The sequence below is a fragment of the Salvia hispanica genome, chromosome 5 (genome assembly GCF_029641045.1).
Source record: "Salvia hispanica isolate PSC_SH4W2 chromosome 5, Shi_PSC_v1, whole genome shotgun sequence".
In the NCBI taxonomy this organism is placed as follows: domain Eukaryota; kingdom Viridiplantae; phylum Streptophyta; class Magnoliopsida; order Lamiales; family Lamiaceae; genus Salvia; species Salvia hispanica.
Genome location: NC_142696.1, coordinates 42,231,640 through 42,259,622, shown reverse-complemented (window position 1 = coordinate 42,259,622; position 27,983 = coordinate 42,231,640). Strand labels below are relative to the sequence as shown.

Here is a 27,983-nt window from a genome sequence, read left to right as displayed (position 1 = left end):
TTAAACATAAAAAAACTAATATTGTAAAACACCAAAGCATGAGAGAGGGGATCCCAAACGATGGAAAACCATAATCTCGTATACAGAGCAATTTACAATTGGTTGAAACAAGGTAGAGTATCCTTAGGAACACATAAACCACCACATTCTGCTCTACTAGAAATCGCATATAACACAATTAAGGATAGGCTTGCCTATACATCTTTGAATAACGAGTACGCATGTTTCTTGATGATGAATAATTATGAAGATACTAGAGAGAACTCAAGTAATCTTTTATCACGGTGAAAATGGTGTTGGCATAAGAACCTCCAAGCTGTTCCATCATGATCCCATCCATGCGGGCTTGAATTCCACTGGATGAAGCCATGACCTCAAGCAACTCTCGGATTGCTTTGTCAGCTTCGGCAATGGAGCCTCCTAATCCACCCAAGAGTTCAGGCAGAGACGTTGAAGGTCTTGACAGCTCCACAAGCGTGACCTAAGATTTATCATGTGTCAGAATTGCCACAACTCAAGGGGAAAAGGGAATAACTATTGTAATTAAAAATTGTCCATGGACATAGGAAAAAGCTACATAGTAAATACAGTAATAAACTCAACAACACCAAAAGTTTAGTAATTTAAAGAAAGTTTGGATCATGTGAAGGATGTAGATCTGCGATGCACAAATTTGAAGTGAAAAATTAAGCATTTCAGAGTCTTCAACCTCAAATATCAATTAATGTACTTTACCGACTCACCCCTGAAAGCATCTCTACTCTTAATGAAATCATAATTGGAGAACGAATGGACACCAATCCACTCGCTGAGATTTAAATTAAAAAAAAAAAAAAAGACCATGACAGCAGGTTTTCTCATAGCCATGCACTCTTTTGTCCATGGGGCCAAGTTTTGGTATTTGTGCAGATGTTTCAGTCATGGTGCAATGGCTACACTTGGTAATCCATGTGCAGATATGCTCTAGGACATGAATAGTTAGAAAATTAAATCTTGAAGAAAATTAGTATGGACAAGAGGTCTCGGTAAATACAAACAAACTCAAACCAGGAAGTGCTTCCATGGAGACACAATGAAGATGAATTATCAATTTTACATATGAGAGCAACTATGTCCACACTCCACACTGAATGAGGTCATACCATATTTTTATACCAACTTTTACTTTTTTCGATCATATGCATCCTAGAAATCATTGTTCGATTATATTTCCAAAAACAATTCTCACAGTATCTTCTGGAATCATGTAAAGAAGATTACTATACAGTAGACACTTGGGACATGCTTAAATCAAAACTTTACTGGTTTGATATTGAGTTCTAATAGTCTGCATCATGAAAATCAATATGCAAATGATAATCAAAGTAACCTCTTCATCCATTGGTAAATTAGCCTTTTGTTTTGCTATTGCCACAGCTCGAGATAGTCCACCAACTGCGTCAACAAGACCTCGTGAAGCCGCGTCATTTCCTGTCCAAACTCTTCCTTGAGCAACCTCCTCCATCTTGTCTATCTAAAACAAGATAATTTGAATATCAAGGAACTAGGTACTAGAATATTCTTTAGCCTATGATTATGTTTCTGTTCAGAAAATATTGGCATCAGATAGTTATGTGTATGTGGTAATGAATACCATACAGTCATTGATCTTGAAGAGGCTGCCTTGTCCCGGAAACCTCTATATGCATTCTGTGCTGACTTTGCAAAGAGTTCAGCTTCATCATCCCTGAAAATAACAAATGCTAATGTTCATGAGTATCCTGTCTAAATAAAAACTCATCACTAGCATGAACTATTTGAAACATAAACAGATCACGTTCATAAACTACAGTAACACAAGGACCATCTTAGGTCATGTTCTCCTTGTTTATGCTACATGTTTTATGTTTGAATTCAGCAGACTTTCAGTCCATGCAGTAGAGGCAGTGATATTAAGTAAAGCCGTGTATGAGGAAGAATTGCAATAAATTAAAGAGATCTGGCAAATAAACTTTGGAAAAAGGTTCTCCGTGTCTAATTTGAACAAATGGTCAGCTACAAGACTACTTTTGAGGTTATATATATTTAAACATGCACAAAGTTCAATAAGAAACAAAAAATAAGTCGGTAAGTAGCAAAAAAATCTCTAAATGTTTCTTTCTATTTCACAAATTGCTGTATTTATGTTTCTTTAAGTTACAAAGTGAAGAGTTTATTTGAATAGATGTTTCCTTGTATATATAGTCTACTTATTGCAAATTAAGGTCAGTTAAAGGTTGATATTGGTGTTGGGAAGAAAGAGAAAGAGAAATGGTAATGGAAATGTAAGAGATTGAAAAAGAGGATAAGTTGTCTCAGTATAAAATTTCTTCTTGTTAGAGACTTTCAGTTAATAGGAGACACAAAATGGGCATACATAAGTTTAATACCCCCTCCATCCCCTAAAAATAGGAACTTCAGAAACGGCACGGGTTTTAATGCAAAATTGGTAACGTAAGAGAGAGATAGAAGAAAAGTGTGTTAGTGGAAAATGAGTCCCACCTCATTAGAGAGAAAATTACTTAAATAGAAAGTTTCAATTTTTAGGGAACAGGCCAAAAAGGAAAGAGTTTCTATTTTTAGGGGACGGAGGGAGTACAAAATCCAATATACCTGAATGGTCTCTGTTCAGCTGCAGTAAGCTCTGCATATCTTCCCCTAGATATGATCTCCTTGTTGAAACCAATTTTTTCATAGAGACCCCCCAAATTAAACTTTCCTAGGAGAAAAGTAATGAAGTTAGAATTTTTTTGAATCACTTACTACTGAAGCAAATGAAACCCCTATACAAAGGATTAAATATACAGATGTGCGCATGTGCAGACACACTAAAAAGGCCAATAAAGAAAAAAAGAGGAAAATATACTGAGAATGATACTGGTGGAAAACAAATACACTGTAAATGAGAACTATGCAGTTGTGTGAGACTGTTGAGCTGAAGGACTTTCTCCAACAGTCCGACGAATGAAAAAATCATGAGAATATGCAATTGACAATTTGGATCTACATCGCTGCTGGATAGCATTGTTGAGAAAAGTAAAAGTTTATTTTCCTGGCACAAACAAGGAATTCACGTGAAATTTGTACCAGTTTTTGGATCTGAGATTATCATAATTCCCTTTTTTTTTTCTTCTTCCTAATTCTCGAATTTCTCTTCGCATCATACATTTGATCTCTGCTAGTAACATGTCTCTTTAGCTTGAAAGGAATGGAAGGATATATTCAGATTCAAGGCACACTAACAATATTTGTGATGTGGTGCCCCTCCCTTGGAAACTAAAATTCTCTGAAAATTATATCATATACTCCCTCTGTTCCGCGGTAGTAGAGGCGTTTCTTTTCGGCACGGGATTTAAGAAAAATTGTACTAAGTGGGTTAAATAAAGGAAGAATAAAGTAAAAAGTGAAAAAGGTAGAGAGATGAAGAAAGAATATATTAAGAGAGAGTAAAGTAAGAGATAAGAAATGTGTTGACTTTTGCTATAAAAGGAAATGACCCAACTACTATGGAACGTACCGAAATGGCAAAATGACTCAACTACCGCGGAACGGAGGGAGTATGTTGTAGATCCTAATATGTGTGTTTGAATGGTTGAGTGTACGAACAAACCATTTGCACATGATGATATCAAACGGTACTAGTTAAACTGAATTGAGGACCTTGTCTATTAGCAACAATTCTTATTTCTGGCAAGAAGTTAATCAAAAGTAATACTTCCTCCGTTTCTTCATAGTTGAGTCATTTTTCCATTTCGAGAAGTTTCTTCATAGTTGAGTCATTTTTATATATGGTAACTTTTTTCTCTTTCTTACTTTACTCTCTCTTACTTTATTCTCTCTACTTTATTCACTTTATACTTTATTCTCTCTACTTTATTCACTTTATACTTTATTCTCTCTACCTTTTCCTCTCTCTTACTTTTTTATCTATTTATTTAACACATCCAATATTCATTTCTAAAACTCTGTGCCAAAAAGTTTCGCCTCAACTATGGCGAAACGGAGGGGAGTACAAGGCTAACCTGTCACAACTCCAATTGAACCAGTTAAAGTAAGATTTTCTGCAACTATAGTCTGCGCAGCCATGGCCATATAATATCCTCCACTAGCAGCAACATCAGCCATTGATGCAATTACAGGCTTTGATGCAGCCAAAAGTTTGATTTCTCTCCACATTCTGTTGATACACAAGAAACATAATCAATGAAATGACTAAATTAATGCTTCTCTCGCGCTTCCTTTGTTTTGTAATATGTGTTCAGAGATTCTGTTTAGGTACTTCAAACATGGAAAGGTCTTTGTCAGACATAGTATAAGAAACCAATAAAAGATCCAACATATGGGTATTATGTGTGTCAGTGTGACTTTGTACATTGGCCTTGGTAAATAGTAGTACAATAAATGAAGTGAAGTTGACCAAGCCAAAGAGAATAATGGACAAAGTGCAAGATTAACCTAGTTTTACTTTCATCACAACTCGTTTTCTCATGAACAAGAAGGCCATCTCGAATTTTTAAATGTTACAATCCCACACATTATTGTTCTGTGGCTTCTGCCTAAGTTTCACTAATGTAGTGCTTGTATCAATGTTTTAACACTGAATTCATTTCTTCTTGCAACATCAATAACTTTTCTACAAGGAAAGGATGACCAACCTATGGCTATTGCACAAGAAACGTGAGATTTCTAATTAGATGTTACCTCTTTAAGGAAGTCTAGTCAATATAGCAAATGTAAAATTTATAGCATTTCATCGGCTTTTTATACATAGTTTGTTAAATGTGCATATAGACAATTAGTCCAGAATATGTCAAGCATGATAAAGAATTGGTTACAGAGAAAGTCTTACATTTTCCCAGAATAATTTCTCTTGTAATGATAAAGCTGTATTTATGCAGTTTCTGCTACACTCTTTTCATGCAGATGCTAGAAAATCTTCTTTGGTTGTTTCCTTGGCACAGGATATATTCCCTAGTTATATATTACTAATGTTTTCAGGGTGACCTCAGCTCATATATTTCAGCACAACAATAGAACGGTAATAATTAGCAAATAAAATCTACTAGACAAAATGCGAGGACAAAATTTCTGCATATACCCTTAAGTTAGAGGAGGAATTATATTGAACATTATATTGAACATTTTCAGCCTATGTTAACAAGGAGTGGTAGTAAATAACTGTGAGAGGCGAATTAAATAAAAGACAACTAATAAGTAACACTTACAAATCAGATGCAAGGGCATCTCCTCCAGGACTGTCAATGCGAATGACGACTGCCTTGTACTTTTTGGAATCTGAAAAAATCTTAAGAAGATAAATCAGATGAACAGAGAGTATGTCATCAGATACTATCTATAGACAAATTATTCTGCAATAACATAAAGCCATCGATATTTTCTACCAACAAGTTCTCTCCATCCATATAGTTCATCTGATCAAGCTTGAATTCCAGAGATTGAACTCATGATGGTTTCTCATTCATAGCACTTAGATGTGGTAGAGGTAAGAAAATGTCCAGTTCCATCTTCTTTGTTAAAGGCAGCAAGTTCTGATATGCCCGCGTAAACCAACAGGAAATCCTTATAGAGCCATTTCCTTGTTTTGTATTTTAAATCGACAAGACAAACACAGTATTGATTCGTATCATAATAGTTCAAATGCTGGATCTGCAGAATCTCCTGACTAACATGAGCAATCATAATTCAAGATGATATTACCTTGAAGCTCTCAAAGAATTCTCTCACCACCAGGCACTAACTCTTTACAGAAAGAGGGATTAACTTGAAAGTACCACCTGGAAACTTGATGAACCACAGTATAGTAATTTACCTCCAAAATAGTTTTCCAATACAAACAATGTATGCTTGTATTCTTGCCTTCCTTAGGTTTTGAAAATTAATGATACAGCTTGAACAGGTCTCTACCATTAATTCTGCAAGCTTTGACAATCTTTTTTCTGGACACCAAGTTCATCTCTTTTATTTACTTTATCCCTGGTCGTTTTTTAACAGTTTACCCTGTTAATGTGATTATTGGTGGCTATACATTTTAATTCAAGAATGTTGTTGGTGTAGCAAAATTAAGGATATTTCTATATCCTGGTAATTTTAAATCATAATGCCGTGGAAGACGTGTTTTTCTCTCTTTGGTTTACAATTATTGAATAGTAATAGGTTTTTGTTCATGAATAATTTCAGTGCTGAAGGACGTGCCCTAGTCAAGATTACTGGAGGGTGCTCAAAAGACCTACTAGGCCACCATCCGCAACAGCCTAACTCGAACCGTCAAGAGGCTGGCAGAAGCATCTAATTTCTCACTGCCTCAGCTTTACTCCTGGTGATGGTGAACCAATAGCACATTTCCAGTTTGTAATTTTAAACTAATAGAGGGGTGGGAATATGGATATCGGGTATTGGGTTTACCCGTACCCGACCCGATATCCGCCGGGTATTGGATACCCAATATCCAACATTATGGGATTGAGTGTGGGATTGGATATTGAAATATAAGATAAATCGGGTATTGGATAACCCGAATAGGTATCGGATATTACCCGAATATCCAATTTATTATTTAAAGCAATTTTTAACCATTTTGGGCTTCAAGAGCTAGGCTAATTTATATACTAATTAAAAATTACTAGGTTAACTTTCTCTAAACTTATATAAATAAGTCAATCTCTCTTACTCTAGGTCACTGCTTCTCCAAACTCTCAAGTTTTACGTATTTCATATCCAACTCATATGGTTTTTATATTTTAATTAATTATTTTGACTTTTGAATTATATTATTGGTTGTTTCTACTGTTTAATTTAATGCGTAACTTTTATTATTTTACTTACATATTGCATAACCAATCTCTATAAATATAGTCATATACTTTAAAATAAGTGACCCATTTTTTTTTATAGTTTTATACTACAAAATAAATGCAACATTAAAGATATTAATCAATTTAAATATTTCTATATTTATATTAATATATAAAATTTGAATTTTTTATTAGTTATTAATACATGTAAAGAGTCGGGTATTTGGGTACCCGATACGTCGGTTATGGATACCCGGGGCGGGTATTGGAGTACCCGAAAATATATCGGGTTGGGTTTTGGATAGACATTTAGATGATTTTCGGGTTTGGGTACCCGGTTTTTTGGGATCGGGTATCCACGGATATCCGTATTCCCACCCCTAGAGTTTATTATTCAGTTATTTATTTTGGGCCAGGCCCTACTTGTGCTTGGGCTTCTGTTAGGGTTAGGGATTCCTTAGATATTTAAAAAGAGTCAAACGTAGGTTTGAGAATTCATTCAGAAAAGTACTGTTGAGTTCAGCTTCTCGCTGTGGTCTCATGTGAGGATTTCCATAATTTTATATATCATTCCATTCGTTGTTTGTCTTCCACTCCACCTTGACTCTATCATGAACTGTAGGGTAACTAGATAGACAAAGTGTGTGCACACACATAAGAATTGGAAATTTTACTGGAAACTCAATGGAAAACACTGAAAACCTCAGCCCTAATGCTATTCAAACGATGGAATCCAAACCATACTAATCTTTAGTAAAGCATCGAAAGACTACCTAACTCCTACCCCAGGCAAGGGTTCAAAACCTAATAAGTAATAACCTGTAAGACTTAATAGTAGAGTAAATAATTAAGAATAATAATCTTAACAATATGTGGAACTGGAACCAGTTTTCAGTATTTCGAAAATAACAGAACCGTGTATCAGATAGTTTGGCCATTTACGCATACTAATGTACTAAAGGAAAGAAAGCTTATGTCTATATATCCTACAAATTTAGTTACTGTACTTGAAAATATAGATTATGTAGACTACACTACAGTGCTCAAGCAGCAAATAAAGTAGGTGTCAGTTTTCTGTTCTCACCAACTGCTTGCTTTCTACAAGATAGAAGATAATAACACTTATTCCGCACATGCATACCTCTTACGGTGCGAATCTTTTCAATGAATTGCTCAGCAACAATCCCTGAGTTGGACGTACTGAATGCACCACGAACACGGCTAATGCTTCCAGAGGCCCTGATTACGACAATCTGATTTCTATAGCCAGTCAATCCTAAAGTCCATTTCTTGACACGGGAGTATTTCCTACAAGTGCTGGGAAAGTTATGTATTGTACCCACAAAATGGCATCCGAGTGAATACAAAAGAAGTTACGTCTCATAAAAATTAAAAATTAATATGCTGTTTCCGCCATACATGGTAGGTTCAGGAACTCATTCTGCTAAACCATACAGGTCTGTTTGAGTTACAAATACTATCCTTGAAACTTATTGAAATATGTAAACAGGTTTAACACTGAGATTTTAGCTGGACGTAAATTTTCTGATGAATAACTTTGGTCAACTTTAGTAGCTATACTGAAAGCTCCTAACTGCAGTTGTCAAGACCGTGATTCAAGGTCATTCTCGGCTGATGATAACCATGTATACATATAACAGGGTGAAATGGAAACTCAATGACCAACCTCCAAAATTTCTAATGGAATCCAGGAAAGTGTACACAAGTATTGGATCAGGTGAAAAAGTAAGTGCAACAAAAGAAGTACCTATAGTCAACTGTAGGAAGTTTTTTATCACTAGGAATTTCCAGACGCTGTTTTAGAAGTGATTCGACCTGAAATGTGAGAAATTACTATAAGATGTGAATGATCATTTTGACATATTGAGATTTGTGTGAATGATAGAAAGAGAGATACACTCGAAAATGACAGACCCACATTTCATGTTTTAACGAATGCAGGTTTATGCTTCAATTGTTTGAAAGCATAAAGTATTTTGTTTGTAAGCATGCATATTGTGATTAGGTTTAAGAGTCTTTTAATTGAGTCTACATATATTGTTCCCTGGAAAAGGTTTTAGAGGGGCTGTCCAGAGCATTAGTTCGAGTCCAGCAAGTAGCTGTGATGGTCCTCTGCAAAGAAAAAACCCTCTTCGGAGGTGGCGATACAAAAAAAAAACATGATATAGACAGTAAAGTAATGTAAGCCGGGCACTAAGTCACTAAATCCACGTTTACAGTTGACTATATCAAGAATTACAGAATTTCATGCCTCAGGATTAAGAAGAACTATTTTGAGTTCGTGCTTGTTAAGCTGCTAGGTTATATAATTGCAATGGTATTTTGAACTTGGTTTCTCTTATTAAATGTTTCCTATTTCTTGTAAATCTAATATACATCCATAGGTCAATTTTAAAAAGGTTGAAAAGTTGTAGCAATATAAGGTTGTGTATTCCTGACTCCTGAGACTACAACTCTACCTGGTTTTGTAATTCTGCTCAAATTCCATTTTGAGGTTTCACACGTATGTTACATGTTTCTATAAGTCTTGAACAAAAAGGATATGAACATGGATCCATAATCATATGAGAGGGAGACGAGTAGTATGAGTGGCTGCCCTAACAACAGAATATCATATACAACCAATGTTCCAATCTGTAAGAGGAACATAACTCATCGTACCTCATCATCGTATTTTATATCAGTTATCCAGCCATCTTCCTTCAGTCTATTAATTTCATATACTCCTTCATTGATAAAGCTCACAATGTCTTCTTTTTTCTTTCCTGCACAAAGAATCACCACATCAGATGATAAAAACCTCGAGTTTAACCAGGGGACACATTCAAAATTACCTTTAGCGAGAGAAATTTTTTCTACCCAATTTCCATAAATATTGTCGAGCAAAGCCGTTAACATCTCACGGTTTTCATCAGATATGTTTTTACGTGTAAGTTGATCTCCAGCACTCTTATATTTACCAATCCGTTGAACTTGAGGCTCGATCCCAATTTTCTCCAGGACACCTACAAAACATTTTTTATGCCACTCCACTGCTGTTAAAACGAGACCATTATATATTTATAACTGAACTCTTAAGATTTAGTTTAAGGCTTTTACAAACTGAATGATGCATAAAGTACCATTCGCAATTTCAGATATGAAATAACTCCCTCTTAGATTCTTGCAAGGATCTAAAACTAGATGAGAATGAAAACTAATTCAATTCCCCCTGTGGTGACTCAAACCCTAACCAACTGTTGGACCAACTAAGCTTAAGGATACCAAAAGTTAAATAAGATATTTAAGATACTGTTGTCGAATAATTTCGTATGTAGATTTTCCTTAATTATCTATTGTTATTTTAGGAATAGATAACCGTATTTATATATCAAATGGGTTTTATCTGGAAAATATATAATTCTAGGACCAAAGATCTGGTCAAAGCTGAGAAGTGTGTGCCAGTGTGACCTCTTTGGCTAAAATATTGAGAGACTATGTATTATCAGGCCCTTTGTTTAAATAAGGAGTTTTGAGGGATTATACTCTCTTGAATTTTAAATAACTGACCTCCAAGGAATGATGCCTGAACAGTCAGCCCATACAACTGAAAGTAAGCACTTGGTGGGGCATAAAGCTCTTCACAAACACTGCCTATGTAGTACTCCTTCTCTCCACATACTGGAACATAGCCCACAACAAACTTGCCTGCATATTGCATGGAAGATTTTATCGTTGAACTTATTGTGCAAGAAAATAGGCCATCGGGAGTATTAGTTAATTCAATCTTCATCCTATAGCCTCAATTTACAATCTGTTATTCAATAACTCATGCCTGATGAACATCATTATCTTAATTTGTGCTCCATGAACAGAACTATCCATATTGAAACTTTTTACAAGCTCTGAACAAGTTTTATCAGGATCCTCTTTTCTAGGGGCAGATTTATCAAGGATCGTTGTAAAGAAGTTTTCAGCATTTCTGGTAAAGATGTTGGACAAAGTACATGGCATCAAATTAAGAAGCACTCAAAGAATACAATACATCATAAGAAACTTTGGTCCTTAACCACAGTCATATATGATAGACTGGAAATGATACTTTTGTATAAATTTTTAAAAAAAACGTCAGAATTCAGAACAGTACATAGAAAAGAAAAACTAGCATGTCTTCTAGAAAAGGAACTGAAGTAAAAGAATTAAGTGATATCTCTGAGAAATAGTGTTGTATTCTCAATGTACATGAAGAGGATATCGGAGAATAATTACTCATTAATAAGTTTAACAATATTTATAAAAAAAATAGGATTAAACAATTCAAGTATCTAAACAAAAGAAAATCTTACTTACTAGTACTTGGATAAAGTCCGAACACAGGTATAACCAACTATAAGACCAACTCCTGTATCAACAATTAGATTTCTTTAAATAAAAATCAGGCTAAAAATTGTTTAGAAGATTAGCCTAAGATATTGTGGAAATATGCAAGGTTGGGCTTTGGAGGTATTAGATGTGTACCACACACATCATGGTATAATGATCACTCCATGATTTCTATGACCAGTTGGCAGTTGTTACTTTTTTAAACTGTGGATCATGTTTAATTCATTTACTTAAAATGGACTTAACCAAGTCAAAACAGCCAATATATCAAGAATCTTATTCCAGATGAATACTAATCAGTTCAAGGTCCAATCTCTGCATCCTCAATTATATCGTTGATCACGCATACCATTAAATGCCAGTTTTGTGGTAGTGCACAAAATTGATTTGAGAATTGGTATCTACTAGTACTACTCTTCGATGTCAAACTAGCTCAGAATTGAGAAACAGCTGAAAGTCTGGCTCTGTTTAGCTTCAAGAAATTTGTTTATTGGTCTTTCATGTCAGCCAAAAAATTCCCAAATTTTTATTCAGGGTCCAATAGGCTCAAAAAGAAATAAACTTCATGCATGCCAAAAAATATATGGCAGCAAGCTGAGCACTAGGTCAACCAATCTACAATTTTTCCAGCCTTTTGTAAAAAGAGCTTCTAGCCTTCTAGATACCATATACAGTGTCAAGTCTCCAAATGAAATGCATCTACAAACTGATGAAGAGTTTTGTGAAACTCTCAAGCATATACTGCTATTAACTAGGTACATCCATATCCATATCCTATAAAAGATCACGGATTCAAATATATTCCCATCTCATGAGAAGCTCAAGACAACATCATTCAAACAAAACTTAAGTCGCCAAACGTTTAACCACAATACCTGATTTCTTGAAGTCCACAACATGCCGGTAAATTTCTTCAACCTTCCCCCACCCACAACTCAACGGTTCAATGTGGAGATAAATACCCGAAATACGAGGATCATAAGCTGCTTTTATAAAATTCTCACAAATTTGAGGTAGAGATAATCCTGAGGAGAAACGGCTTTTCAATTGATCAGATATCTGAGAAGAAAAGAGAGGAATTTTCAATTTTGTGACATTATTATAGTAATCAGATGAATAAGAAACTAAGTAGGGTGATCAGACCAGCCTTCAGCAACAAACGTGATAGCTCAATAACAGTAAATAAATAAAAGCAGACCTCGCCACGTATCTTCATCGTGAGCACACTGCCTTTCTTGACACGCTGCCATGGCCAAGCGATCAACATTCTGGACTTGACGACCAAATCTTTCCAAACATCATTCTCCTTATACACAAACTCACCACTAGGGTACTCATCATCAACGTGGGCACTAGAATCAGAGCTTGCATCACCCATCAACTCAGCTTCCTCTCTCCCCACATCGGATAATTTCCCGTCGCTCTCCGTCTCCAACGACCTGGTCGAGAGGCGCTGAAAACTGCGGTTCCTGTGGTAGAACAGCGGCGGCTTCTTCTCTAAGTGAAGTGTTGAAGGAAGCATAGAGAAAGACGGTTGGCATTTCATCGAACATGTGGTTTGCAGGTGGATTGTAGGAAGCACTTTCGCCATTTTCGCGGAGTTGAGAGGCTGGGATGGTAATGGTTCAATGAATACTGCATAGGAAAAGCCGAAATGGTGTCAAACTCAATGGATTTGAATCACATGGTGTAGGATTGAGTTTCGTAGCAGTTGTTAAGACCTTGATAATTTCAGATATCACAATTATCAAATCCCATTTTTCAATTTATACATTTCCATACTTTTAATCGTTTTGAATGCTAGGTACAATAAAATATACTATCTCCCTCCCTTCCTCAAAATTTGTCTCACTTTGACCCGAGTTTTAAAAAATGTAATGGAAAGTGAGTTGTAGGTTCTATTTTTATATATTAATTTAATAATAAAATGTGAGTAGGAAAGAGTTAGTGGAATATGAGGTACACTACTAAAAATAGTAAAAATGAAAAGTTACAAATTTTAGGGAACGGATGAAAATGGAAAAATGAGACAAATTTTTAAGTAGTATTTAATTGCTTTTTTATTTTCCAAATCTTTCATGAATTAAAAAATTTATCAAATACTCCGTATAAATATTAATATTAAAAGATGAGACTCATTTTTGTATGTCTATTAATATTGTCAAAGATTATTAGTTACTAGTCTTAATCCACATGCGATGCACGACGGAATATTTTTTTGTCATACAATTTTAAATTGTTAATCGATTAATTAAAATAAGAAATAATATAATTATATACGATTTAAAATAGAAAAATATACTACTATGTAATAAAAATTCAATAAATATATACTCCTCAATTCATTTTACACCTAAAGACATTAACTTAAACATATTTAAAATTGAATTGAGACGAACACAATTATTTGGACAATGATAAAGAGACTACATAAAGTGTTGACATTTTTGAAAAATATGTTTAAAACAATCCTTCATATTTCTCTACTAAAAATAATAAATTGTGTAAAGATGAAGATAAATACTATGTATGTTTGAGTTAAGGATGTTACAATTCTTCTCTCTCTAAGAACTGTAAGAAATATTGAGATAAAATTCTGGAACCATATACACGCGGTACTCTAACTTTTGTAATCAAAGGAAAAAAAACAACAATAAATGAAATGAGAATTACAATGAAAATTAGTCAAGAAAAACCATCTTTCCGCAAGACATATTACATCACGGTTAGTGCTCTCGGATTGACATATTTTCCCCAGAGATGAAAACGACTTCCTCCTAACGTATATAACATCTCAAACCTGCTAGGCACCTATAAACTTGACGGGGCTCCAAAATCGAGCAAAACAATGTTCCTAAAATGTGCAATAAAATGTTGAGAGCTTGAGAGAGAATGAAGAATGTTTTGTTAGTGTGTATATTGTATTTCATCAACAATTCTATGCCTTTTATAGGTACAAAATTAGTAAATGAGAGATCATGGAATTAAAACATCATAATTTTAAAATCAAGACAATATAGGTTACAAAATTTGTTAAATGCTCATTATTCTATTTAAATATTTGTAACCACCAATGAGTCATTGTAGTGCTTTAAGAATTAGTCAAATGCTCATTAAAATATCTAAATAAATATTCATGAGTTACTTAAAATATTCAAATTGGTCCATAACTTATAAATATTTCAGAATAAGGACAAAACATATAAATATTTCAAAAAAAAGGCCAAAACTCGCCTTTTATATATGTATAGATTCCATCCAAGGTTCATAAAATGTTACTGCTATTTTAATAATTCAAAAATATTAATCCTATTTACAAAATCCATCTATAAAAAATTGCTAATTTCATTTATATTTATAGAGTCTACCCTTAGGAGTACATAACACGTCATACTTTCCACACACTAAAATAAAGTGCATAACGCGATGCAAAGGTGAATGATAGAAGTGCAAGGTGTTTAAGCGCTCGACAAATGCGCAAGAGTGATGAAGTGTTGTCACAAATATCAAAGTTCAAGTTGGAACAGTGATCCGAAAAGCTTTATATATAGATTCATAAAGAAAACATTTTTTTTATTTGTGCGTTTCAGGAGTTGCAGTTGAAAAGTCATTTATCTGATGCGCCAAGTCATCTAAAACCAATCTTAAGTTTTCTCAATTGCACAAGGTCCTGGCACATATGGCGCATGTTCATGAGACATGTCACGTATGCCCTCTCATAGCTATTTGTGCTCGCACACTTGTCATTATCAAAGTCTCTCAAACACACAAAGTGTTCGAATAGGTAGAAAATTATTCAACGATGAAAGAAGGAAAGAAATTAGATAAATGTTTTTTATTCTCAGTTCTGAAACAATAGTTTAAATATATATTTTTAACTTAAGAGTATATATATTAAAAATTTTTGGATTAATTATACTTAAAATCAGAGTCTTGTTAGGTTATGGCCTATCCAACAACTTTTAAAGTTCTGAATGACAAATTATTAAATTTTAAAGATTTGTAATTATGTCACGATAACCTTTACATTCATATAGACTTGATACACACATAATTTGGGTGATAATGAATGGATGTAGACTGAATGCATATTAATATACAAAGTTCATTTAACTCTAGTTAAGTTGCTGACTCTTTTTAACTCATCAATATAGATGGCGTTTGGTTGTCATGACTAATAATTATGAGATTATCCATTTAGAATTAAGTTGTGAGATTATTTTAATTGAAGGGGATGCTATGACTAATTATCATGAGATTATCCATATAGGATTAAATTGAGGGTGTCAATCTTATGAACCAAACATGATACATATTTAATCATGAGATTTAGTCTTGTCAACCAAACACCCCTATAGTGTATTAAAAATGTCAATACAGTGACATCAAAATGTCAACACATAATATCAACACATTATATTGAAGTTGAACAAAATAATATGTTGACATTTTAATATCTTCGTGTTCACATTTTTAACACACTGCATTGATGAGTTAGCAAGTTAGCAACTTAAGACAACCCTCACTTAGTATAATACTTATTTTATTTCAATTTTGATTTATATAGTGCTTTAATTTCTTTATCTAATCTTTTGTGTAAGTGGCTTTTGTTCATAAAATAATCCAAATATATTTGGCATCCTATTAACGTATCGAGCACACTGCTTGCTTGACAAAACGCCGAAATCAGCATTTTTTATAGAGCTGCAAAGCGAAGAGAAACTCGAGCTCAATGGAAAACCCAGTAGCGATCGATCTTGTGGATTTTTTGAATGCCTCACCAACAGCTTTCCATGCAGTAGGTAATAATTTCTTAAATCACTTCTGCTATTCATTTTCCCGTCTCCTAGTTTTGTGATTAAACTTGATTTGCTTTAGTTTCCAATCAATCGAGACTTTGCGTGTTTTCTGAATCTGATGAAATAAGACCATGTTTCTGCTCTCATCAAGATGGGTGAAACGGAGAGGCTAGATTCTGTTGGCAATGGGTATATTTTGTTTCCTAACTATGTGATGAATCTGAGGATTTATCCATTGAGCGGTAGGGTTTTTAACTAGTAGAAAATCAAGGCTAATTTTTCATATTCTGAATTACTTTCTTCTCGTGTTGGTGTTATCTATTGATATTACGGAAGAGGCAAAAACTTGTCTGCATCCGCATCCGCCCTTATTAACTACAAGCAGGGTTCTCTTATTCCAATTAGGATTTATCACAATAGGATTTAATTGGGGTGGCTGCAAAGTTCACTGGAGTGTGCCTTTTCAAAAAACTATTGTTAATGGTTATGGTTTATGTGGCTAGACGAAGCGAAGAAGCGACTGAGAAGCGCAGGATATACCCAATTGTCGGAGAGGGATGACTGGAAACTAGAAGCTGGCAAGAAATATTACTTCACCAGGAATCACTCTACCATCGTTGCATTTGCTGTTGGTAAAAAGTAGGTTTTTGTAATTTGAAGCTTCTTCCTGGTTTCCCTGTACCATTTAATTTCAGTGGACTCCTGCTTATGACTACACATTATGTAAATAAGTAAATTAATAAATAAAAGGAGTTGTAAAAGAAATAAAATTTGCTGTGCTATTAGGTTACTGATGCATTTATATGGGATAAGCTAGTAACTCTGTATAGAATTTTTTATTTGAATAGAGTACCTAATTGATTATTGTTTAATTTTTTTGTAGGTATGTAGCTGGGAACGGCATTTTCATAATTGGTGCTCATACAGATAGCCCGTGTCTAAAACTTAAACCAATTACTAAGGTAATGATTGTAGTTCAGTGCTTGCATTTGATGCCTTATATGGTTAGGAAATACTACATGAGTTCAGCAGGAATCTAATTGGCTTGCTTCAGGTTACAAAAGGTGGGTATCTGGAAGTTGGTGTGCAACCTTATGGAGGTGGGCTGTGGCACACATGGTTCGACCGTGACTTGACTATTGCAGGAAGAGTAATAATTAGAGAGAAGAAAGATGGTTCCTACTCGCACAGGCTTATCAGGATTGAGGAGCCCATTATGCGTATTCCAACTCTGGCAATACACTTAGACAGGTGCTTCTGTTGGGTATCTTGCATCACTTATTAGATCTCTATTACTGTTTCATTGATTTTGTATCTTCTGTTAATTTGTTATGCCAGGGAAGTGAATGAGGGCTTCAAGGTTAACAAACAGACTCACCTTGCTCCTGTGTTGGCTACTTCAGTTAAGGTAATTTGTAAATTATTTACTACAGTACTATTTATTTTGCTATGTGTATGTTGCCAATTATGATTCTATCGATTACTCCTAATAGATAGTCTTTGACTTATCTCTCTCGTCATCACATATTATTTGGGATAGTGGGGCATGAACGTCATACATTGAAATGGTTCCTCTGAAAACATACAACTTTTGGAATGTTTCAGTAGATGTAGAAATTAGTATTCAGATATAAACTCTTTTCTTTATAAGCAAGTAAAGGAATCATTTGGCGTTTCTATCATCTGTTAGAAATTTAGAATCGAGATGTAATTGTTATCAGGTAAGTAAGTAGAGAGTAGGTCAGTCATAAAGTAGGCACATGTTCTTGTGTTTTTCCTGCAGATTTTTTACAAAGAGTAGATATCTGCTGTAGTGTTTATCAAAGTTAGCTTTCTAGGAGCAATCTCTGAGACTTCTCAGTTAGTATATCACGAGGATTTAATGAAACCGGCTGATGTGTAGAACATTCTTCTTTCAAACTTGAGCTACACTGGGCGATTTAACTTCATAGCTTGTATGATAAAATAAGATATTGAGAACTGTGTGGTATCAGAAGTAAAGTGAACTAGATGATCATCACGTTTCTTTTGGTATTGAGAAATATAATCTTAATAAATTACACTTTGCGTTCTGACGGCTTACATGATATGCCCTCAGCCAACCATGAAAAAGGATTTATCGACTATACATGGAAAGAATCTCTTTGATGTTACCCTTGATGAAATTGTAAATTTTAAAAAAGAGTATACTTGGTAGTTTTGACGGTTAAAATGAGCTAATTACAGAACATAGAGAGATGAGCTGCTCGTGCTCATATTGGATAGCTACCAAATTAGATTATAAGAGGACCTGCGTATGTATCTCTGCTCCTTAGGTGCTTGGGCGAGGTGTCTTGGAGGATGCATCTAAGGCATAATGGATTTACATGAATTAAATCTCCTTTTCTGTCTCTATCTATTGTTCTTTTATTCAATTTATGTTTTGTGCAGGCTGAGCTTGATAAACTAACTACCGGGAATGGTTCCACTGGAACTGGATTGGGTGATGGGAAGAAGATCGATGGAAACACAAAGACAAACGAAAAGCACCATCCCCTTCTATTGCAGGTAAGGAGCTCCTCTTTCTTTCTCTTCCCTTTTGGAGCTCCTCATCCATATATTTTACTTTTGAGTAAGCATTTCCTCGGTCAGATAATCTGAGATAGCAAATAATATCGTGATTATTGATATTATTCTTGCCCTCTTATTGCAGCTAATTTCTGCCCAGCTAGGGTGTGAGCCGGATGACATATGTGATTTTGAACTGCAAGCATGCGATACTCAAAAAAGCATTGTTGCTGGTGCATTGAAGGAATTTATTTTCTCTGGAAGACTGGATAACCTGTGCATGTCATTTTGCTCTTTAAAGGTTTGTAGTAGTAATTACTATCACTTTACAAGAGCTTCAAAACCTTATTAAAGAAGACAAAGCTTTTAAAGCTTTTGTTTCAATAATGCTAGAAACAGTCAAATACTATGGATTCATACTACTATGTAGCTTAGAACTTGTAAAGATAAGAATATCTACAGGTTCTAAAACCTTTTGCTTTCAATTCGTTTTTCTCTAGTTCTGGCTTTCATGCATACCTGGAACAACTATCAATTTCAACAAACAAAGAGCTGTTATTTACATTTATCTGGTGGTGATATTCAATACAGGCGCTGATAGATTCAACTTCCTCAGAAAGTAGTCTCCAGGAGGAGACTGGCGTAAGAATGGTTGCCTTGTTTGATCACGAGGAGGTTGGGTCTGATTCTGCACAAGGAGCGGGATCCCCTGTGACGTTGGATACTTTATCACGCATCACCAGTTCCTTCAGCTCAGATACAAAGGTAGAAACATGTCCCCAGCGCATCCTGTTCTCTTATGGGTTTAACATAACTGCATTTTAATGATATTCCCTCTTATTTGGATATTAAGTATTTTGAGTTCATTGTTGGAATGTTTATAACAGAGCATGGATTCCTGAAGCCTATTTGATAATTCAACGGTGCAACTAATCGAACAGAAACTTTTAAGAATCAATATATCAACCCTTAGCGATTTCTATGCAACTAGTACCACTATTGGTTGAAATTGTGATGTATAATCCTTAAATGGATCCTCACTTTCAGGTTTCCAGAAAGTTATATGGCTATTTTGTACCTGTCTTGCCATTTTTGTTTTTTGTTACCTTATTATTTTCTAATTGCTACCCATTATATGTTTATCACACAGTTGCTACCAAAAGCAATCCAAAACAGCTATCTCGTATCAGCTGATATGGCTCACGCCTTGCACCCAAATTATATGGTACGACATTTCCTCTTTGCACTATACGTCGAAGATGCAAATTATTTTTATCAATTAATAACACGTGTATATATCCTTTACCAGGATAAACATGAAGAAAACCATCAGCCAAAGCTGCACGGTGGACTTGTCATTAAGCACAACGCAAACCAAAGATATGCAACAAATGCTGTAACAGCCTTCTTATTCAGGGAAATAGCAGCCAAGCACAACCTCCCCGTGCAGGTTCGATACTCTCACTATCTTATGATATTTCTACACCCTTATATCATAAAGACCGTGGTGGTTGAGCATGCCCTCAGGCCTTAATCCTTATATGAATTTTCCTCTTCATCCATCTAATGACTTGTTTTGCCAAATTTATTGTCCAGGATTTTGTGATCCGCAGTGACATGCTGTGCGGCTCAACAATTGGTCCAATTTTGGCGAGTGGAGTGGGTATTCGAACAGTTGATGTTGGAACCCCACAACTTTCCATGCATAGCATCAGAGAAATGTGTGCAGTGGACGACGTCAAGCACTCTTACGAGCACTTTGTGGCCTTCTTTCAGGAGTTCTCACATCTTGATGCTAAACTGGCCGTCGATGTCTAGGTTTTTTTAAGGTTTGCTGCTAGATTGGTTTCCCAAAACGTTCGACATTTTTTATTTTTCAGTAATAACAGACGGAAGGTGTTTCACACTTTCACTCCATAGATATCAGAACTACTAATTTGTTCTACAAACTTATACTCGTGCATGGGGTTTTGAATGAAGTCAACAACTGAGCAACTCTCCCACTCCACTCTTACCAATACTAGGTTTTTTTTTACCTGAATTGACGAAATGACTAAATTCTGAAGTTCAATAAGATTTAGCTTAGCTATCAAGCAGATTAAATGTCATGAAACTGCTAGCTTCCAATATGTTACAAGAATGTGTGAACTGTGAAAGTGTATACGAAATTTTCTGAAGTAATTTAAATATGATTAGTATTAATTTTAAAATTAGCAAAATGCAACAAATGATGAATCCATACACATAGAACAAAACGAAGTAAAACTGATATAGTATATTAAACGTTAGGAAAGAACTGAAAATTGCATCAAGGATTATCGCAAGCCAATCTTTCAAAGTAAAAGTTGTTATCAGAACCTCATTTTATTAAATAAAAAGGAGTAAAACTACGAAAATGTATAAAAAAGAAAAAGAAATCAAAGTCTGAATCATGGAGCCGCGCGTTGAGCACATAGCGAACTATTCTTTCGCCTTTTACTAAAGAATACCGTGTGCTCGTCGCTATTAAGCGGCATACGCCATTTTTTGCTATTAAGCGGCATACACCATTTTTTGGAGGGTTGCCAATACGGCAACCCAACTAATTTAGTTCAATTTTCATTACTTTTTGCTAGTTGGTATCCATTGTAATCTACAGGATAATACTTCCAATTAGTTAAAAACTAATACTACTACTTATCAAAATTTAAATGTCGGTAATAATTTTACAAGTAATTTAATGGAAACTGCTAGTTTTCCATATGTTAGTGTGTGTATACGATATTTGAGTTTTGAAATGATTTTTAATAGAGGTTTGTAAACGCTAGGGTAGAATTAAAAATTGCATCCAAAGGAGAGAGATAACAAAATTTTCAGAATAAATTTTTTTACTGGGAGTTGTGATTAGAAAATAGTAGTACTACTAAAAGAAAGACATAAAAGCGGACTTGGAATTACATGGATTGAGAAGTCAGTCCCACATCGGCGAGAGAAGGCTTATATAGCGTCTGATTTGATATAAAATCACAGCCAAAATCTAAAGTTAAAATCATGCTCCGTGTGTTGAGTACATAGCGAACTATTCTTTCGCCTTTTACTAAAGAATACCGTGTGCTCGTCACTATCAAGCGGCATACACCATTTTTTGGAGGGTTGTCTTATCGACAACCCAAGCAATTGTAGTTCAAATTTCTTTTCTGGATTTTTTATCAATTCTAAAATTGTTGTTCCAAGGAGGTTACACTTTTCGTATTGAGTTTTCCATTTGAAACCATTCATTCATGAATAGTAGTACTGCGTAAGGTAAAATAAAAAATGGGATAATTTTAAATAGTTCACATGTTAACATACTTATGATATAAATTTCTGTAGTTTTAGAATAGCAAATACATTTCAGTTACAAATAAATGGTCTACCTTCAAAAACCTGATATCATATGTTATTGCAAAAGATCGAGACAGTTAAATTGTGTCAACTCAGCAAAAAGGAAATAATCCTAGAGCCTCCCAATAGGATGTCAAAAAATGTTTCAGGATAACAATGTGTTTTACAGTTTATTAGTTGACAAACAAAATCCCTCCCTTTTAATCAGGAGAGTGCCTTCTTGACCTCTACCGTCACCTCTTGAGGAGTTTTCTCCGCATGGAGGTTTGCAACCACGCCCAATTTGCTATAGTAATCAATGACCTGAAAAATTATGACGTAGCAAACACACTGCTCAGTTAATAATGTAAAATAGAACAGGTTAGAAGAAAAGCATCATAGGAATAGGTCTAACAAATATCATAATATCAAGGGTATTTGGCACAGAACTACTTCGAGAGTTCGAGTTCGAATTAGGATGAAATGGTGTAGCTTCCATTCTGTGCAAGGAAAGGCATCAACTATCAAGATATACCTTACATTAACTAATCAAGAAAATCAGGGTTATAGTGGAATTGCCAGCATAACTCAGGTCCACTAGGGACTTCAGAGAAATATTGTGTGGAGAAAGGTTGTTAGTTGTTACCATGCCAATTGAAACTTTTCCAGCAACTACTGAATTATAGTTCAGCTTGATGAACTTAGCAAGCCCAAGCAGGGAGTCTCCAGAGGGTTCTAAAGATACTAGCAAAATGGACACATCCCTCACATTCAAATAAAGTTCATTCTTTATTTCTGGTGCCTAAATCTAAGGGTAATGTTTAGAGTTCATTAACGACGATGGCAAAAGTTGTTTATTGATTATGGAGAACAGATGTGGGGTGGATGAATTTTTGTAGAAATTTGTGTAGAATGAGAATCCATTAGGCGTTCTGTTGGAAAAAATGAAAAGCAATGTAACATGAGGCATGTCCCTGAAGATATCTTTGTGGCTGTTTGTTTGTCCAACCATCTGTATTACATCAAGAAAGTTTTACAATATATTCTAAATAACATAACGGGTATCCTAGATCTCAACAAACAATATCCTTTTCCTAAAATAAGTTTGTCAAAATTTAAGTATCACAATAATCCACACATTCTTTGCAATTAAAAGTGAGATGCTTCTGATATAACTGGGATTACTATAAAATGAGTGTACTGAAGGATCGTAAAGAATGTTAGTAGGCATCTTGGTAGAGATGATATGACCAATTTTTTCCAACAGAACGCCTAATGGATTCTCATTCTACACAAATTTTTGTAGAAATTTGTGTAGAATGAGAATCCATTAGGCGTTCTGTTGGAAAAAATGAAAAGCAATGTAACATGAGGCATGTCCCTGAAGATATCTTTGTGGCTGTTTGTTTGTCCAACCATCTGTATTACATCAAGAAAGTTTTACAATATATTCTAAATAACATAACGGGTATCCTAGATCTCAACAAACAATATCCTTTTCCTAAAATAAGTTTGTCAAAATTTAAGTATCACAATAATCCACACATTCTTTGCAATTAAAAGTGAGATGCTTCTGATATAACTGGGATTACTATAAAATGAGTGTACTGAAGGATCGTAAAGAATGTTAGTAGGCATCTTGGTAGAGATGATATGACCAATTTTTTCCAACAGAACGCCTAATGGATTCTCATTCTACACAAATTTTTGTAGAAATTTGTGTAGAATGAGAATCCATTAGGCGTTCTGTTGGAAAAAATGAAAAGCAATGTAACATGAGGCATGTCCCTGAAGATATCTTTGTGGCTGTTTGTTTGTCCAACCATCTGTATTACATCAAGAAAGTTTTACAATATATTCTAAATAACATAACGGGTATCCTAGATCTCAACAAACAATATCCTTTTCCTAAAATAAGTTTGTCAAAATTTAAGTATCACAATAATCCACACATTCTTTGCAATTAAAAGTGAGATGCTTCTGATATAACTGGGATTACTATAAAATGAGTGTACTGAAGGATCGTAAAGAATGTTAGTAGGCATCTTGGTAGAGATGATATGACCAATTATAAGAGGTCCATCTACCCAACTTTCCCATTAGATATTTTTAAGTGGCATCTCTCAGAAGCAACGAGAATGAGTTGAGGAGTAATCGAACCAACATTACAACAGTATCAGTGCATAGAGAAGTTGGAGATCAAACAGAATCATGGAAGAGTACCAAAATCTGCTGATGCTGGACTTCTGATGCAGTGCCGCTCTACTCAAAATTACAACGCTTTATGCATATGATGAAGCCAGATAAAACTATAGAGCAAAAGAACATGAGAATGTTCAAAACCTAACCAGTGAGCCCAGTTTTAAGATTTTAATCTTCTTATAAGGCCATCTCCAACAAACTAGTCTAAATTTTTAATCTTAATTATATACTCCATAAAGCTTATTTTAACTAGTGAACAGAAAGAATTAAAACTACTTATTTTAATATATAATATTTTAAGTTAAAGAACCATATGGCATTCCAATATTTTATTTTGTTGAGTTATTCTGAGTACAGAATAGTCAACAATTCTGTATGTGCAGTGAAGGCACCATCGGTGTTTGATTCTGTGGTGCTATATAATTCCTAGTATCACTCATTAGGGAAACTAACTAGGTATTAAAGAGATTTCAGGTTTAATAAAAATTTTGGAAACTTATCTTTTTTTTTATTTCTAGCCTGTAGATAAAAACACATGGTGTTTGTAGGAAAGATATTTGAGACAAAAACACCAAAAATGTGATCCCAGTAGCAACGAAAAGTTTAGCATACAAGAGAAGAAATAACAGCTAAAATAGCATGCCCAGAAATACGAGTCTAAAGAAGTCTTTGTGGGGAGGGGTTGGGGAGGGAGAAGAATAGTGGAAGAGCAAAAAATAAAAAACCATACTGGTTTAGTTTGCTTGTGGAAAGCTTCAAGCCTTGACTTTAGAACAGCTGCAGTATCGTCCTTACGTTGAATCAATGGCTCTCCAGTTACCTTCAAAACAATTACATTAAATCAGAGTCTAAGCCTCAAAGATTATTAATGATGAAGCAGCCAAACATGTTTATCCCAAAGAGAAAGAAAAAAGTCATTAGCATTAAAATTAAATGACTACTCGAATAGCAATTTAAACTCAAAGATCAAACGTGACAACATGAATTTAGCAAAACAGAATTAAAAGGATGAAAATGACTCTCTCATTTGCAATGATGACCAAGGAAAAGTGGAAAACACTATATTACATCATCTACACCAGGAACTTTGGGAGGTGCAAATTTGGTGTGGTAGGAACGGCCACTGGAAGGGTGGATCCAGCGACCAGTAATTCTCTCCTCCAAGATAGCATCATCAATTGCAAAGTTCAAAACCTTGTCAACCTTAACTCCACGTTTGGCAAGCATCTCATCGAGCTGAATATGAGAAAGACCCAGTTCAGATGATAAATGTTATAGCTTACCAATTCAATAATATTTTAATCAGACAGTGTCAACCTTTTTTGCTTGGACAACTGTCCTTGGGAATCCATCAAGAATAAAACCTTTCTGACAGGAAGGCTTCTTTAGTGCATCATCTATTATCCCAATAACCAAATCATCAGTAACAAGTTCTCCCTGAAAAATCATGAGTAAATAAAATCATGGTGAGTTTTTCTGTCATCTGAAGTTAAAGCAGATAGAGTGTTGCATGTACCTTTTCCATGGCCTCTTTCGCCTTGATTCCAAGGGGAGTCTTTGCAGTGACAGCAGCTCTCAACATATCCCCAGTAGCCAGATGGCATAAACAATACTCATCCTTCACAATTGGTGATTGAGTACCTTTTCCAGAACCTGGTGGACCTGCAGTTTGAAGTTACCACGGAACTACGTTATTGCTTAAAGACTTGAAGTATCTTTGGAGAAAGCATGTTTCAGAAAAACAGTTCCCTGGGAGACTGTTTCCTGAAGATTGCATACCAGAGACAATAGGACTAATTTAATTTAAGAACATCAGGATTTTACTGTATGCCATCTCACAAGCTGAGGAATTCTAGCGGAGATACACTAGTATACCAAGATGCTCTTGCTGGTATTAGTTATCAAACTGTGATTAAAGAATATGATAGTCCTCTTTTTGAAAATATGACATATCCTATTGCAAACTTGAATACGATAATCCTCTTTTTGAAAATATGGCATATCTTATTGCAAACTTGAATATGATATCCTCCTTTTGAAAATATGACATCACAAACTTGAATTTTATGAACATAAGGATAATGATTCCTATACGTTGAGACTTGAGACAATTTTACGAAATGATTTTGTCAATCATCATTTGTGTCATTCGTTTAGTGCCACCAAGTAATCTTGCAAGGCCATTACAGCTTCCTGTCCCATAAGTCCAAAAAGTTCAGGACTGTGCATTTGATATAAACTTCCAACTATTTTGGGTAATAGTATGCACTTCAATTGTTCAGTACACGCTTTTAGCTGAAAAAAAAGTCAAGGTTGACATTTGGTTTTAGGAAACCAAGCCTCAAATATAAAACCAAACAACTCTCTGACACTATAGGAAACCGCTCGAAGAAGCTGCATTTTGGCTGTTCATGAAATGAGGCAATGCCACGTTTTACTTTGAAACAAGTAGACTTGAATTTTGAAAATTAGCACCAAGCCTCAAAACACAATGCCAACTGAAACTTGAGAAACAATGACGTCACAAAAACAGGATCGGCAAGATAAACACACTAAGCTGTATAGATGCAGTTTATAGAAACAAATCTTAAGGAATTGAGCATCAGTTTGTCAATAGAATCCAAATTAAAAGAATCGTCATTCATCACTCCGGTCAACATTCAATACACAAGTTACTTCCAAGCCTCAAATCCAATTTCCTTTTTCGAAATTGGCAAATTGTGAGCCGAGGCACTCGTCTATGTCAAATCTAAGCCACATAGAATCTTAACAACATTTCAGAAACAAAAATTCCATTAAATAAAGATAAAAAGAAGAAAAATAAAGCAATAAAAAAGGGTATGGCAATGAAAAAGCACGTATGTTCGGGAGAGAGAGAGATTACCAACTAAAATGAGACGTTTGTCAGGCTTGGTTTGGCATTTTAGACGGCGGAGGAGCTCCGTCATGAGATCCACCGATGGCATGTCCTCGAGATTCGCCGGAGCAGACATTGTTGCTTACTTTCTCTCTCTTGTGTGGGAGAGCGGATGAGGATTGAGGACTGGGTGCCAAATGCCAATGCCTGCCTTCACAAATCACAAATTCTTTGCTTTGTTTTGGGGAGTCGGGAATTTGGGATTTTCAACACCGCATTCGAGCTGAGGCAGTCGCATGCTGAGGTTTTTTTTTCAAAATGACAGTTTTGACCCTCCCAAATCCCAATCGACGTAAAATTTGTAATGTTTAATTTTGAATATAATAATGATATTACTGGTAATGCATGGTTTTGATTTTTAAAATTTTAGATTTGATTTTAAATCCGTTTATTTCCAATATTAATCTTTTATTTTAAAAATAAGTATTGGGAGTAGTATATTGTTCCACCACTGTAATGAAAACACTTTGTTAAAAACAAATATTAGGAGTAGTATATTATTCCACCACTATAATAATAAAAAAAAAAGCTTTGTTAATTACTTAGTAATTGTTGCTCCCTCCGTTAATTGAGAAGTATCAGTTGATTAGAATTTTTTTATAATAAGATGATTTTTTGGTAAATAATTAGTGTTTATAAAGTTGGATTTTAAAATGGAAACTAGAGTTATGTTCTAAAAATGAAATGTGAGTAGCAACGGAGTATGTTTTATACAAACACTGCTTTCAAATTATTATAACGCGAGCTAATTTCAAATTGTTATATTGGCCATAAAGTTATTAGTACGTTCTAGATTATGAGATTTTAAAAAATCCCATATTCACACACATAAGTCTTTCATGAATATACTCAATTTTGTCCATAAAAAAATATTTTTAGTTTGAGAATATACCAGAGGATTTACGATTGAGTAAGAAGAATCGTCACATGAAAAAGTCACAAGGTCTTAGAGAATCAATTAAT

At 34.7% G+C, this 27,983-nt stretch overlaps 3 protein-coding genes, 1 non-coding gene and 1 pseudogene across 6 annotated transcripts; 3 read left to right on the top strand and 2 right to left on the bottom strand.

Moving 5' to 3' along the window:
- On the bottom strand, positions 1 to 12,947 carry LOC125188249 (serine protease SPPA, chloroplastic-like). Of its 3 annotated transcripts, XM_048085016.2 has the most exons (13): positions 12,412 to 12,946; positions 12,089 to 12,272; positions 10,401 to 10,538; positions 9,686 to 9,856; positions 9,513 to 9,616; positions 8,599 to 8,666; positions 7,972 to 8,138; positions 5,244 to 5,313; positions 4,041 to 4,195; positions 2,632 to 2,737; positions 1,639 to 1,726; positions 1,370 to 1,513; positions 1 to 481 (listed from the first exon to the last, which is right to left on the bottom strand). In XM_048085016.2, the coding sequence occupies exons 1-13, from the start codon at positions 12,802 to 12,804 to the stop codon at positions 254 to 256; spliced, it is 2,016 nt and encodes a 671-aa protein (XP_047940973.1). In that variant the 5' UTR covers positions 12,805 to 12,946; the 3' UTR covers positions 1 to 253. The 3 variants fall into 3 exon arrangements, with proteins under 3 accessions (XP_047940973.1, XP_047940972.1, XP_047940974.1); XM_048085015.2 differs by having other exon boundaries at positions 9,513 to 9,856; positions 12,412 to 12,947; XM_048085017.2 differs by lacking the exon at positions 1 to 481 and having other exon boundaries at positions 1,375 to 1,513; positions 1,634 to 1,726; positions 12,412 to 12,947.
- Positions 12,948 to 15,855: 2,908 nt separating this feature from the next.
- On the top strand, positions 15,856 to 20,567 carry LOC125190526 (Zn-dependent exopeptidases superfamily protein). Its single transcript, XM_048087846.2, has 11 exons — positions 15,856 to 16,015; positions 16,516 to 16,651; positions 16,896 to 16,974; positions 17,067 to 17,263; positions 17,351 to 17,420; positions 18,443 to 18,559; positions 18,705 to 18,860; positions 19,151 to 19,324; positions 19,710 to 19,784; positions 19,869 to 20,009; positions 20,156 to 20,567. Exons 1-11 carry the CDS (start codon positions 15,946 to 15,948, stop codon positions 20,375 to 20,377), a joined length of 1,437 nt encoding a protein of 478 aa, XP_047943803.1. The 5' UTR covers positions 15,856 to 15,945; the 3' UTR covers positions 20,378 to 20,567.
- A 427-nt stretch (positions 20,568 to 20,994) lies between these two features.
- Positions 20,995 to 21,105, top strand: LOC125191481 (U5 spliceosomal RNA; annotated as a pseudogene).
- A 487-nt stretch (positions 21,106 to 21,592) lies between these two features.
- Positions 21,593 to 21,709, top strand: LOC125191480 (U5 spliceosomal RNA). Its single transcript, XR_007171159.1, has one exon. It is a non-coding gene; the product is annotated as a U5 spliceosomal RNA (small nuclear RNA).
- Positions 21,710 to 22,004: 295 nt separating this feature from the next.
- On the bottom strand, positions 22,005 to 27,276 carry LOC125186074 (adenylate kinase 4-like). Its single transcript, XM_048082390.2, has 6 exons — positions 26,988 to 27,276; positions 25,620 to 25,765; positions 25,421 to 25,540; positions 25,172 to 25,339; positions 24,834 to 24,923; positions 22,005 to 22,225 (listed from the first exon to the last, which is right to left on the bottom strand). The coding sequence occupies exons 1-6, from the start codon at positions 27,094 to 27,096 to the stop codon at positions 22,127 to 22,129; spliced, it is 732 nt and encodes a 243-aa protein (XP_047938347.1). The 5' UTR covers positions 27,097 to 27,276; the 3' UTR covers positions 22,005 to 22,126.
- Between the last annotated feature and the right edge of the window lie 707 nt (positions 27,277 to 27,983).